The sequence below is a fragment of the Canis aureus genome, chromosome 19 (assembly GCF_053574225.1).
Source record: "Canis aureus isolate CA01 chromosome 19, VMU_Caureus_v.1.0, whole genome shotgun sequence".
Lineage (NCBI taxonomy): Eukaryota > Metazoa > Chordata > Mammalia > Carnivora > Canidae > Canis > Canis aureus.
In genome coordinates this window covers 46474455-46487687 of record NC_135629.1, presented here as the reverse complement: position 1 = coordinate 46487687, position 13233 = coordinate 46474455, and the positions used below count along the sequence as shown (strand labels likewise).

General features: G+C 54.0%; 1 protein-coding gene across 3 annotated transcripts in view; it reads left to right on the top strand.

Annotated features, from left to right (window-relative positions):
* The window catches only part of SLC27A1 (solute carrier family 27 member 1), a 31899-nt gene extending 18930 nt beyond the window's left edge, over positions 1 to 12969 (top strand). For 2 of the 3 annotated variants that reach the window (XM_077859459.1, XM_077859460.1), the window contains exons 6-13: positions 548 to 639; positions 711 to 820; positions 7405 to 7614; positions 8836 to 8962; positions 9051 to 9188; positions 9263 to 9427; positions 9821 to 9967; positions 11574 to 12969. In XM_077859459.1, coding sequence (XP_077715585.1) covers positions 548 to 639; positions 711 to 820; positions 7405 to 7614; positions 8836 to 8962; positions 9051 to 9188; positions 9263 to 9427; positions 9821 to 9967; positions 11574 to 11731 — 1147 coding nt within the window. In that variant the 3' untranslated portion in view covers positions 11732 to 12969. The remainder of the gene's footprint in view (positions 1 to 547; positions 640 to 710; positions 821 to 7404; positions 7615 to 8835; positions 8963 to 9050; positions 9189 to 9262; positions 9428 to 9820; positions 9968 to 11573) is intronic. The other variant, XM_077859461.1, reaches the window with a different exon arrangement.
* The last annotated feature ends 264 nt before the right edge of the window (positions 12970 to 13233 follow it).

Here is a 13233-nt window from a genome sequence, read left to right as displayed (position 1 = left end):
TAAATCAGACCTCCCCTGTGCCAGACTTGCTTGTACCTGCCTTGGCCCTTGGAGAAAAATCCAGACTCGTGTTGTGCAACCGCTGACAATTCTCTGCTGTCCTCTTCTTCCTCTTCCTGCCTCGCTCATGTCCTTTCAGTCCCTTATACTTCCTTAGATGGGCCATGGTCCTTCTGGCCTCAGGGCCTTTGCACATGCTGTGCCCTCCACCTAGATGCTCTTCCCCAGCTCACCTCCATGGCTCCTTCTCACTAGGTCTCAACTCATATGTCACCCCCCTCTCCCTCTGCCATTGCCCCACAGAATCAATCCCCTAATCCCTTGGGCTGTGTCACCTTCAGCCCCTCTCTGTTTCTCTGCTCTCTGGTATTCCTCATGGCCCCTAGCACCATCAACAATTGTTAGCTGCAAGTTCCTCTCCTGCACCCCGGTGAGCTGGCCTGGCTCTGCCTGGGTCCCTGCTGTGTCCCCCTCCCTGCACCGCCTCCCCCACTCCCACACCCTGGAGGATGTAAGTCCCAGCCCCTGTACTCCGCGCCTCCCGCAGGTACTACCGCATCGCAGCCTTCGGCCACCACGCCTACAGCATGCAGGTGGCAGACGTGCTCTATGACTGCCTACCCCTGTACCACACGGCAGGTACCGCGGGCAGGTGGGGGCGGGGTGGGGGCCAGGGACTGGGGACCCCTCACCGAGCCCGCCCTCTGCAGGGAACATCATGGGCGTGGGGCAGTGTCTTATCTACGGGCTGACGGTGGTCCTCCGCAAGAAGTTCTCAGCCAGCCGCTTCTGGGATGACTGCGTCAAGTACAACTGCACGGTCAGGCCCCGCCCCTCCTGCGCCGCCCCGCCTTCCACCTGCTGGGCCACCACTGTGGCGCAGCCACTCTCCCAGCCCCCCTCCAGACCACCCCCCCACCCCAGAATGGCTGCTTTGGAGGGGAACAGGAGGGTAGCTGGGGTTTCCTGAGCACGAGCTCTGTGCCCAGCCCCAGACTAAACCTTCCACCTGTAAACACAGTGGATCCTTACGACTACGTGGGAGTGGGCATAAGGCATCACGAAGACCATTTTGCAGGTGGGGAAACTGAGGCCTGTCCTGCAACTGGGATTGGTCCCAGGCTGCCTGAGTTCTCTAAGGAATACACCCTGTGCCCCAGGAGTCTTCCCTGCTGGTGGCTGCAGGAAATCAGGAAATAAAACCAGTGGGTACAGCCACCACCCTGGGCTGGCTAGGGCCACAAGGTGTGGGGCTTCCAGAGGCGTAAGCATGAGTAGAGGTGGAGGACATCCACAGTCCTGGATCAGGGAGAGAAGGGGGCTGGGACCCATCCTTTCCTCTCTTCTCCCCTCCACAGTGAAAGGAAACCAGGCTGAGGATTTCAGGGCCCTGTTGGGGGTAGGAATACAGGTGCTAGCACCTTCTTCCAGGGAGAAGGGGTGAGGAGAGGAGAGAATGGGGTGTGGCCAGGGACTGGCAAATTGGCAGGTGACCACCTCACCTTGGACAGATGGGGCCCAGAGAGATCAGACCGGCTTCCCAGGTCACACAGCTGGGCAGGGTGGAGGCTCTGGGCTGGCATCCTGGGGACCCTTTGGGGCAACAACTGTGATCTGCTCACTTTTGAGGATTTTCCATTTTGCTTGTGGGGAGTTCTTGAGGTACATTGTTAAATCAAGTCTTGAAAGACAAAGCAGTCTGTTTTTGTACGAACTTGATAATTGAGAGTTGTGAATGTACGTATCCCCTACTTTCCGAAAGCTCCAGTTGCATCGCTTCACTTTGGGGAAAGACCTACATCGATACCTGAGTTCACTAAACCAAAAGAAATCCGAAGAAGATTTTTCTTTTTTTCGAAAACACCCATTCCAGTACTAATGGATCTTTCATAAAAGTGAAGTGGTGTATTTCAGACTTTTGGAAAGCAAGGGATATGCTTTGCTTTATGCCATTTCAACTTGTGAAAGCTTTCCTAGGAACACTCTGCTTTGGGGGTAGTGGGCAAAGCCTGTACTCACGAACATGGACAGAAAGTATAGGCCAGGCATCTGTCACTGGCCCCAGGGGCCTTCGAACACCCCATCCTGCCTCTGGCCAGCCCCACCCACTTTCCTCCTTCTGCATCATTGCGAAGCAAGCCCCAGAGAGCAGTGTGTTTCCGTCATAGATGTTTGAGGAAAACCTCTGAAAGATGAGAACTATTTTGTTTTTGAGGCAAAATTCGTATAAAATAAACCATTTTTAAAGTGGACAGCTCAGTAGTGTTTAGTATATATATGCACAGTGCTGCGTAACCATCACCTCTAATTCCAGAACATTTGCATCCCCCCAAAGGGAAAGCCCATCTGCATTAGCACTCACCCCTCATCCCTGTCCCCTCATCCCCCAGCCCCTGGGCAACCAACCCCTCATCTACCTTTTCTCTCTATGGGTTTGGGTTTGCCTGTTTCAGATGTTTCTTGTAAATGGGAATCACACTGTGTAGCTTTTTGTGTCTGGTAAGGACGGTTTTTAAAACAAAAGAATGGAAAGCAGAGTCTTTCATATAGCCACATTCACAACAAGCAGCATTATTCACAATGGCGAAAAAGTGGCAGCAAGCCAGTGTCCATCAGCAGGTGGATAGACAAGCACCATGTGGTGTATTCATATGATGGAATATTATTTAGCCTTAAAGAGGAAGGAATTCTTGCACATTCTGCAACATGGATAGACTTTGAGGACATCGTGCTGAGTGAAAGAAGCTGGTCACCAAAGACAAGTGCTGTATGATTCCACTTTGATGAGGGGCTTAGAGTCGACACAGTCAGTCATAAAGAAGGAGGATGGCAAACACCTGGGGCTGGGGGGGCGGGGAGTCAGCGGTTAGTGGGGACAGAATCTCAGTTCTACAAGATGAAAGGCGTTCTGATGGATGGTGGTGGCTGCAGAACAGTGTGAGTGTCCTTAAACTACTGACCCGAAAAATCTTTAAAAAGGGGGGGGGGTACCCGGGTGGCTCAGTGGTTGAACGTCTGCCTTTGGCTCAAGTCATGATCCTGGGGTCCTGGGATTGAGTCCTGCATTGGGTTCCCAACAGGGAGCCTGCTTCTCCCTCTGCCTATGTCTCTCTCTCTCTTTTTTTTTTAAGATTTTATTTATTTATTCATAGAGACACACAGAGAGAGAGAGAGAGGGGCAGAGGCACAGGCAGAGAGAGAGGGAGAAGCAGGCTCCACGCAGGGAGCCCGACGTGGGACTCGATCCAGGGTCTCCAGGATCATACCCCAGGCCGCAGGCGGCGCTAAACCGCTGCGCCACCGGGGCTGCCCTCTGCCTATGTCTCTGCCTCTCTCTCTCTCTTGTCTCTCATGAATAAATAAATAAAATCTTAAAAAAGTATAGTACTGAACGGTACACTTAACAGTGCTTAAGATGGTAAATTTTATGTTCCGTACACGTGAACACAACAACAAAAAAAGGGGGGAAAAAACCCTAAAACCCTATAAGCTCAGCACCATCATCACAGCTAAAAAGTGACAGTGAGCTCTCAGCATCATCAGAAATCCGGGCAGCGGCTCAACCCCCGTGTCTCATTGTGTCAAAATTTGGTTTTCCCCATTTCTATAATTTGAAAAAAAAAATCCTTTTTAGATAAGACCCACACATTTTGACCAGTCGATGTGTCTCATGAGAATCCCTTCATCTGTAGGAGCCCCTTGTCTCTCCTTTCTTCCATTTTGTAAGGCATTTACTGAAGGGTTGTGTGTCCTGTAGTATTTTCCCTGTCTGGATGTTGCTGGGGTGTCCCTTAACATGTTCCTCTGTCCCTGGTATTTCCTGTCCATTGAGAGTTGTTGGGTCCAGCACAGCATTTTCCAACCATAATGCTAAGGATATTTGGGGCTGGATCATTCTCTGGGGTGCGGGTGGGCATTCTGTGCACTGTAGGATATTCAGCAGCACTCCTGACCCGAATCATTAGATGCCAGTATCACCTCCCCTACCTCTCCCGTTGTGATCATTAGAGATGTTTCCAGGTATTGCCAGGTGTTGCAGGGGGCGGGGGGACAGAGTTAAGAACCCCTGGTCTAGATATTTGATGGCCTTCAAGTTCAGCTTTTTTTTTTTTTTTTTCTGGGAGGTTCATGGTGTCTGATGGTCCCTCTCCTTGTCCTTGACGTACTGCTCTATTGGACATTGTTCCTGTCTCCAGACCCTTGATAGTGTTGTCTTTTCTTCTTTCTTTCTTTCTCTTTCTTTCTTTCTCTCTTTCTTTCTTTCTTTCTTTCTTTCTTTCTTTCTTTCTTTCTTTCTTTCTTTCTTTCTTTCTTTCCTTCCTTCCTTCCTTCCTTCCTTCCTTCCTTCCTTCCTTCTTTCTTCTCTCTTTTTCTTCCTTTCTCTTTCTTTCAGATTTTATTTATTTGAGAGAGAGAGATAGAGCATGAGCAGGGGAGAGGGAGAAGCAAGCTCCCCTCTGAACAGGGAGCCTGATGTGGGGCTCCATCCCAGGACTCCAAGATCACAACCTGCACGGAAGGCAGACACTTAACCAACTGAGCCACCCAGGTGCCCCCTGTTCTGTTTCTAGGAAGGGGAGTTTCTGTGTCAAGCGAAGGTACCCAGTAGACACTGAGGGGCTCTTTAAGGAATAGAGGACAGAATCCTCAAAGGTCAAAGTTAAACAAGGATGTCGATAAAACAAGCGCATGCATTTGGGTTCAGAAATCCCATCCCCTGACTGTTGGATGGGGGAACTGCATGGCTGCTGCTATATCGGGAGTGATGGCCACAGACCCAAACCACAAGGGAGGCAACAGCGGCTGTTTAGAACCCGCTTTCTTAGCTACATAGCAACAGACAGGCAGGAAACAGGTGACTGGACCCCTCCCCATCCCTGGGGGACTGAGTAAGTGGCGTCTTTATCTTTCCATACCCACCAGGGTGTGGTACTTGGTGTACAAGGTCACCTGACATGGGAGTTGTAGTAGGGTCCCTGGATGATGACCTGCTCCCAGTTTTTTTTTTATTCATCCAATCTTTTTAAAAATTTTAAATTCAGTTAATTAACATATAGTGTTTGATTCGTTTCAGAGGTAGAGTTCAGTGATTTATCAGTCACACCCAGTGCTCATTATATCACGTGCCCTCCTTAATGTCCATCATCCATTTACCCCACTCCCACCTCCCTTTTTTTTTTTAAAGGAAAGATTTTATTTATTTGCAAGAGAGAGAGTGAGCGAGCACATGGGTGCACAAGCAATGGGGAGAGCCAGAGGGAGAAGCAGACTCCCCACTGAGCAGGGAGCCTGATGTGGGGCTCAATCCCAGGACCCTGGGATCATGACCTGAGCCAAAGGCAGATGCTTAACGGACTGAGCCAGCCAGGTGCCCCCCACTTACATTTTCTATCCTGTTGCCACCCTGTGGTCTGGAGGTCTTGGCATAGGGCATCTGGTGTCTGCCTCTCTGAACTGACCCGAGTTGCCTTCCCTTCAGCCCCTCGGTTCTGTCTGAGGGTCTAGGCCAGAGGTGAAGATCAATTGTTTGCTCTAAGTGCATGGACACAGCCTCAGAGCCATGAGGAGGGGGTCATTGTCCCCTCAGCTCATTGTCCCCTCAATCGTGGCTGGCTTGTTCCTCCCCTGGCCTGGACAAGACAGCTGAGAGCTGCTCAGGGCATGGCTGGGACTACCTTGTGATGGTTTCAAGGGCACTTGGGCAGGACTTCGTGTCATTTGACAGGAGCCAAAACCCTAACCTAAACCCTGGCTTCCTGAAGAAGGGGATTTATTAGCTCATGGACCTGAGGAGGCCATATGGGGATGGCTTCAGGCACAGCCTGATCCAGGAGGGCCTCTGTCTCTCTCCATTTCTTTTTTCTTTCTTTTTTTTTAAAGATTTTATTTATTCATGAGAGATGCAGAGAGAGAGAGAGAGAGAGGCAGAGATACAGGCAGAGGGAGAAGCAGGCTCCATGAAGGGAGCCCCATGCGGGACTCAATCCTGGGACTCCAGGATCATGCCCTGGACCGAAGGCAGGTGCTAAACCTCTGAGCCATCCAGGGGTCCCCTCTCTCTCCATTTATTGTGTTTCTCCTTCCTCAGTGCGCAGCTTCCTTCCCAGCCCTGCTTCTCCGGGAAGGTTCCAAGCAGCTTCAGGAGAAAAAGAGCCTCTCTCCTCCTCCCAATTTATCAGAAGTCCCGGGGCTGATTCTCATTGGCCTAACTCTGATCAGGTGGTCTTCCTTGAACCAATTAGTAGCTGGTGATGGACTGGGGTGATTGGCTGGGCATGTCCTACCTTCCCCTGGAGATGGGGTGGGCTGGGCCACAGGCAAAGCACAGACCTGAACTTAGGGGCCAACTGACAGAGTGAGCACCATCTTGTCCCACCCTGGGCTTGCCTCCTGGTCAGCAGCTGATGATCTTGGCAGGCTCTTTCCCTCTGTGAATCTCAGTGCCTTCATGTCCAACGTGGAGTGTAGGGAGAATTAAATGGGTGAGCTCTGTGCTTGGCGAACAGAATACTTAGCACAATTGTTTATTCATCAGAGATTTAGCAAGCACTGTCCAGGGAATGCCTCTCTGTGGCAGTGGATCTTTGACCCAAAAGTGGAAGGCCCATCTCCATCTGGGAGAAGAACCCTCCAGGCAGAGGGCACAGCATGTGCAAAGGCCCTGAGGAGGCAGTGAGGGCGGTGGAGCCAGAGGGAATTAGCCACTGGCAGAAATTTGGACTTTATCCTGTGTGTGAAGGGAAGCTGCTAGCACTTTGAAGCCGTGATGCTCAATTTAGCAGTTAATCCCGAGCATGTAACTGTTTCATTCATGGGAGCCAGGCTGCCCAGAGTCAAATCAACCTCCGCCACTTATCAGGTTTGGTCCAGTCACTTAACAGTTCGTGACTCTCAGTAAAATGAGGTTGGGGGGTTGTGTAATCATTCCGAAGTCAACCCAGAGATGAGGACTGGAAGGCACCTGGAGTCAGGGAAGGAGCTCAGCAGAGGGGCCCCGAGGAGCAGGTGACCCTGCGGGCACCTGGGGCTCCGGGAGGCAGCGTGGAGACGCTCCCCGAGCGAGCCGCGGCTCTGGGGGGCAGCGCCCACCGGCCCTGGATTGAGGGCTGCCCTGTGGGGTGTCAGCGGTGCCGGCCGCCTGCCTGCACTGCCTGCGGCGCACGCGGGGGTCCCTGAAGCGGCGAGGGGTTGGGGGGACCGAGAGGGCCGCAGAGGGGGCGCGGGGGACGCTGAGGGCATCCCCTCGCCCGGCCCCTAGCGAGGATGCAGCAAGGGGGAGGCCTAACCGAGGCTCTCCTAGCGGCCCCCCTAAGGCCGATCTGTTCCTGGAGCGCCGGGGCTGGGGGGCGACGCCCCTCGGGCCCCTCGGGCCGCCCACCGCTCGCTTCCCCGCCTCTCCGCCAGGTGGTCCAGTACATCGGGGAGATCTGCCGCTACCTGCTGAAGCAGCCGGTGCGCGAGGCCGAGGGGCGGCACCGCGTGCGCCTGGCGGTGGGCAACGGGCTGCGGCCCGCCATCTGGGAGGAGTTCACCGAGCGCTTCGGCGTGCGCCAGATCGGCGAGTTCTACGGGGCCACCGAGTGCAACTGCAGCATCGCCAACATGGACGGCAAGGTGGGCGCGGCGCGGGCGCAGGGGGCCCCGAGCGCTGGACCTCCGCCTCCCCGGCCCTGCCTTCCACGGGGGGGGGGGGGGGGGGGGGAGGCCGAGTCCCCGGCGCTGCTGTGTACCGTGGGCGAGGGCCTCGGCCTTTCTCAGCCTCAGTTCCCACCCGCGGAGGTGGCAGGGGAGAGCAGGGCTCTGGGGCATCCAGGGCCAGGGTTGGGGTGCTCACCCCCTCCTGCTGGGTGAGTCACTCGGACTCCTTGGGCTTCGGTTTTGTCCTCTGTAAACGAGGATGACAGCTCATTGGGTTTGTCTGAATCACCCAACAGATCATGAGCACAGCACAGCACCCCCAGGTAGCAGGCTGCCTGCAGATGCTTTTATGATTAGTAATCACTGTCTCCGTTCGCCTGAGTAGGACCCTTCTCTCTCCCTTTCTCTCTTTTTAAAGATTTTACTTATTTATTCATGAGAGACACACACAGAGAGGCAGAGACATAGGCAGAGGGAAAAGCAGGCTCCCCGCAGGGGAGCCCAATGTGGGACTCGATCCCAGGACCCTGGGACCACACCGCTAGCCACAGGCAGACCCTCAACCACTGAGTCACCCAGGTGCCCTAGGATGCTACTCTCTTATCAAGTCTTACCAAATCAGGCACAGATCAGGAGAATAGTAATAAAGCAAGTGCCTGGGGGCAGTGATTCTTTTGTCTCTGTCTCAGTTTTGGGGCCCCAGTACCTGAGAACAAGGCACTGCCCCGTGCAAATCTGTTGAACAGACAGCCCCAGAAGATACTCTGGCCGGCCACAGAAATTGCTGTAACAAACATACCCAACAGCATACAGCAGCACAAACTCCATGAGACAGACCTTTCTACGTATAGGACTGAGCCAGACAAGGTGACATGCAGCAGGTAGCAGGCTCCAGGGTCACTCTAGGCGTTTACTTCCTGCCAGCATAGAGGGATTTATGGACGAGGAAGTGGTGACCAGTCAGCAGATTTCCTTGTATGATTTCGAAGGGGGCTGGGAAGGTGGAAGGAGGGGGCGTGGGTCCTGGGAAGGAGGCACGGCCCTTAATACCCTCTTTTTCGGATCACCCGAGGTCACAGAGTTCAGGAAACATGCAGGTGCTCATTTCAGGCCCTGGGGCAGGAGAGGCAAGGTGTCAGTGGGGAGGACACTGTGCCACCCTGGGGCTCCTCAACGACTCAGCTTACTCCATCCCAGGTTGGCTCCTGTGGCTTTAACAGCCGTATCTTGCCCCACGTGTACCCCATCCAGCTAGTGAAGGTCAATGAGGACACCATGGAACTACTCCGGGATGCCCAGGGCCTCTGTATCCCGTGCCAGGCTGGTGAGCCAGGCCCTGCCCAGTCCCCTGGGGAACTGGGGCCCCCACCCCCTGCCCACCCAGCGCAGCCTGAGGCTGGCCTCCTCCTCAGGGGAGCCCGGCCTCCTTGTGGGCCAGATCAACCAGCAGGACCCACTGCGTCGTTTCGATGGCTACATCAGCGAGAGTGCCACCAGCAAGAAGATTGCTCACAGTGTCTTCCGCAAGGGCGACAGTGCCTACATCTCAGGTGCGAAGACCCTGGGAGGGCTGGCTGTGGGGATGGTGGGCCACCATCTCATCCTACCTTCTCCCCTCTGCCAGGTGACGTGCTGGTGATGGATGAGCTGGGCTACATGTACTTCAGGGACCGCAGCGGGGACACCTTCCGCTGGCGTGGGGAAAATGTCTCCACTACAGAGGTGGAGGGCGTGCTGAGCCGCCTGCTGGGCCAGACAGACGTGGCTGTGTATGGGGTGGCTGTGCCAGGCAAGCTGGGGTTGTGGGGATGGGTGGTCCTAGGGTATGGCAGCCCCAGAGGAGCTCAACCTGCACAAGCTTGGAGGTACAGGTGCCCTTGCACAGTGCTCAACCTGGGTAACTGCACATGGCAGCCTGAATGGGAGCACTGGATCTGGAATCACCCCTCATGCATGATAATCAACCTCAGTTTCTTTATCCAGAAAATGGGATCATGAAAGCAACTGTCTCAGGGTTGCGGAGAGTGCAGCAGGCACTCAATAAAATGGTTACTGCTTTAGCAAATGTTATTTCAGATGGAAGGGACTGGAGATCAGAGGCCAGGAGCCTCTGTTTGAGGGTGTATCCAGTCCTGTGGTGGGACAACAGGTGGGGTGTTCTCAGCCAAACCTCTGTCCCTAGGAGTGGAGGGCAAAGCAGGCATGGCGGCCATCGCGGACCCCCACGGCCAGCTGAGCCCCAATGCGCTGTACCAAGAGCTGCAGAAGGTGCTCGCACCCTATGCCCGGCCCATCTTCCTCCGCCTCCTGCCCCAAGTGGACACCACAGGTGTGGCCTCCCGCCTCTCTGTCCGTCCATCTGTCTGTCGGTTCAGCAACTATCTGCTTATTTATCCCAGTTCAGGCCCCGGTGCCAAGTCTGATTACAGTGGCTCGTGGCCAGCTCGTCCAGGGCCCTTTTTTATTTGCATCATTATGTATTCCCATTCCTCCATCCCAGCCCCACTAGGTGTTCTGCAGTGTTTGGTGCATTTCTTCCATTTCCTGCCTTTTTCTGATGACTAGGAAATTTGAGCCAATCATCTGCTACCTGTGAGGTTCCCGCTCCTGTAAATCACCTGTCTGTGTCTTTTGCCCATCTTTATATAGCCTTGTTCTCTTTTCCTTTTTGATTTATGAGAGTTTCTCCCAATATTTCTGATGTTAATTCCTTAGCGATTTCAGACATCAGGAATCTTCTCTTTGGGAGTCTGTTAATCTTGTTTATGGGTCTTTGGGAGTCTGTTAATCTTCTTTTTTGAAAAGAAGTCCTAATTTTTTTTAAAGATTTTATTTATTTATTTATTTATTCATGAGAGACACACACACACACACACACACAGAGAGAGAGAGAGAGAGAGAGGCAGAGACACAAGCAGAGGGAGAAGCAGGCTCCATGCAGGGAGCCCGATGTGGGACTTGATCCCGGGACCCCTGGATCACGCGGTGAGCCAATGGCAGGCACTAAACCGCTGAGCCACCCAAGGATCCCCAAGTCCTTAATTTTGATACAAAGTTACCCTTTAAAGAAAAAAATCTTATGGTTTGTGCTTTTGAAGTTTTCTTTAAAATGAGAAACCTTCCTAATTCTAAAGCACACAGGTGTCCTGCCTTGGTTTTTTCCTACTCCCCCTTCCCTTTAGCCTTATCTTACATGAAGGGTTTCTTTAATTGTCCACTGCAAGGAATGCAAAGTGTTTCTTTCTTTTTTTTTTTTAAGATTTTAGTTATTTATTCATGAGAGACACACAGAGAGAGGCAGAGACACAGGCAGAGGGAGAAGCAGGCTCCCTGCGGGGCACCCGATGCAGGACTTGATCCCAGAACCCCGGGATCATGCCCTGAACCAAAGGCAGATGCTCAACCACTGAGCCACCCAGGCGTCCTGCAAACTGTTTCTTAAAGGACCAGATAGTAAATATTTTCAGTTTTTTGGGCCATGCTGTCTCTGTCCCAACAACTTACCTCTGCCTCTGTTGTGCAAAAGCTGCCATAGATGGTGTGTAAACAAGTGAGTGTAGCTTCGTGCCAATAAAACTTGTTTATAAAACAGATGATGGGCCAAATTTGGCCCTTAGCTACAAGCTGCTGATCCTTGACCTACGATGTGACAGACTCAGCCCTGCCGTGGTCTTGTGGGCAGTGGACACGTGCCCAGGCAGGGAGTACATAGCGTATGGGTCTGTGATGGGGTAATGGTCAGGGAGGGCTCCCTGGAGGAGGAGGCATGACGTCAGGATCTGAAGGACAAGGGAGAATCAGGCAGGCACAATGGGGAAGAATGTTTCCAGCCAAGGGCATGGCCTCTGCCAAAGCCTGGAGGTGGAGGACAGGATGGTGAGTTTGGGGTTCCTAGAAACTCCCCCTGCTGAGTACCACCATCCCTGCCCCAACAGGCACCTTCAAGATCCAGAAGACTCGACTACAGCATGAGGGTTTTGACCCACGCCAGACCTCGGACCGGCTCTTCTTCCTGGACCTGAAGCAGGGCCACTACCTGCCCCTGGACCAGAGTGTCTACACCCGCATCTGCTCGGGTGCCTTTGCCCTCTGACACCACTCTTCTACCTGCTAGAGACTCCCAGCCAGGCCCTGCCAGTAAGCCAGGCTTGAGCCAGACAGCCCTGCCCGGGGAGGGGCTGGCCCAGATGCACCAGGTGGGGCTTCCTGGTGCCAGACAACTGGACCCCAGCAGGAGCCTATGGCTCTGTACCTTTCGTGCTCCTCTTTCTTCCTTTGGGCTCTCTCCTGCCTGAATTCCAGCTCCTGAGTTTGTGTGTGTGTCTCTCCTCCCTGCTTCTCAGCCTCCCCTGGGCCCCATCTGCCCTCACCTCTTCTGTCTTTCTCCTCTGCTGCTCTCTCCTGGGATTTGCAGGTGTGCAGGGCCAGTTGCCCATGGGGCCTCGGTGGGTCATCCTTGCTGGGTCATGGACCCAGAGTGGAGCCTCCTGACCTCTCTCTCTGTTGTGCCTTAAGGAGCCTCAGTCCAGACCTCCCCAGGCTGCTGGGCTCCAGGCATCATAGCCCCGTAGGAGCTCCGGTGACCCTCCATCCTCCCTCCTGAAGGAGGAGCCTTGGGTGGTCTGCCCCGCCCACCTGGGTGTAAGAGGGCATCATCAAGAGACCTCCCCGCCAGCCAAAATCTCCCAGGCTGAGCCAGTTGCCTTTTGCACTTAACCATCTTTGGTGGGTCTCCCACACCCTGTCTGCCCTTCCTGAAGCCCAGAAGCTTCCAGAATCGACTGTTACCACTTGGACATTGCCCCTGCCCAGATGTCTCCTTTTAGGCGCCTCATGGAGCCCTGGCTATAGGAGCCTTGAAGACTGGATTCGGTGGCTGTTCGGCTCACCTTTTAGACGCTCACCCTGGCAGAGGCCTCTTGGGTGTCCCCATCTGGCATGGCTGCTGGTGGGACCCATAGGAGTGGCAGTGGTGTAGGGGGAGGTCTTCTGCTTAGGGGGTGGTGTCCGAGATGGACTTCTGGGCCCTGGGGGGTCCCAGCCCGTTGAATAGCCACACTGGCCTGTTGGTGACAGTTCAGACACTGTGTTGGTGGTGACCTCCTGGACAACCAGCCAGGATGGCTCAGACCTCCCCATCGGCCTTGCTGGTGGCACATCCTGGACTCCTGTTGTTAGGACTGGCCGCCCAGACTGTCCGTCCCTCCCTCCTGCTGCAGCGGCATCCAGCCCCTCAAACACTGAGGCCAGGGCTGTCGCACGGGGGCCTTTACACGCACCAAGGTTTTGTTTCCTAGTTGAATTCAAGAAATAAAGCTGTAGTGTGTCCCATGCCTGAATCCTGGTTATTTACTGTCTGTCTCCACATGGCACAAAACCCTTTCTGAGTTTCAGAAGGCAGGACTTTTTGCCAGAGAACTCGTGATCATGTGACAAGAGCAAGACGTGACCTTTTCTCACTGCCCTCTGTGGCCTGGAGCTGCAAGGCCTCTGGGGCTGGAGCACAGGTTGCCTGCCCATTAGCAGTTAGGGTCCTTGCTGCCTCCCTGCAGCCTCTGGGGGCTCAGTCCCAGGGGAGGGACTGATCTGCTGTGG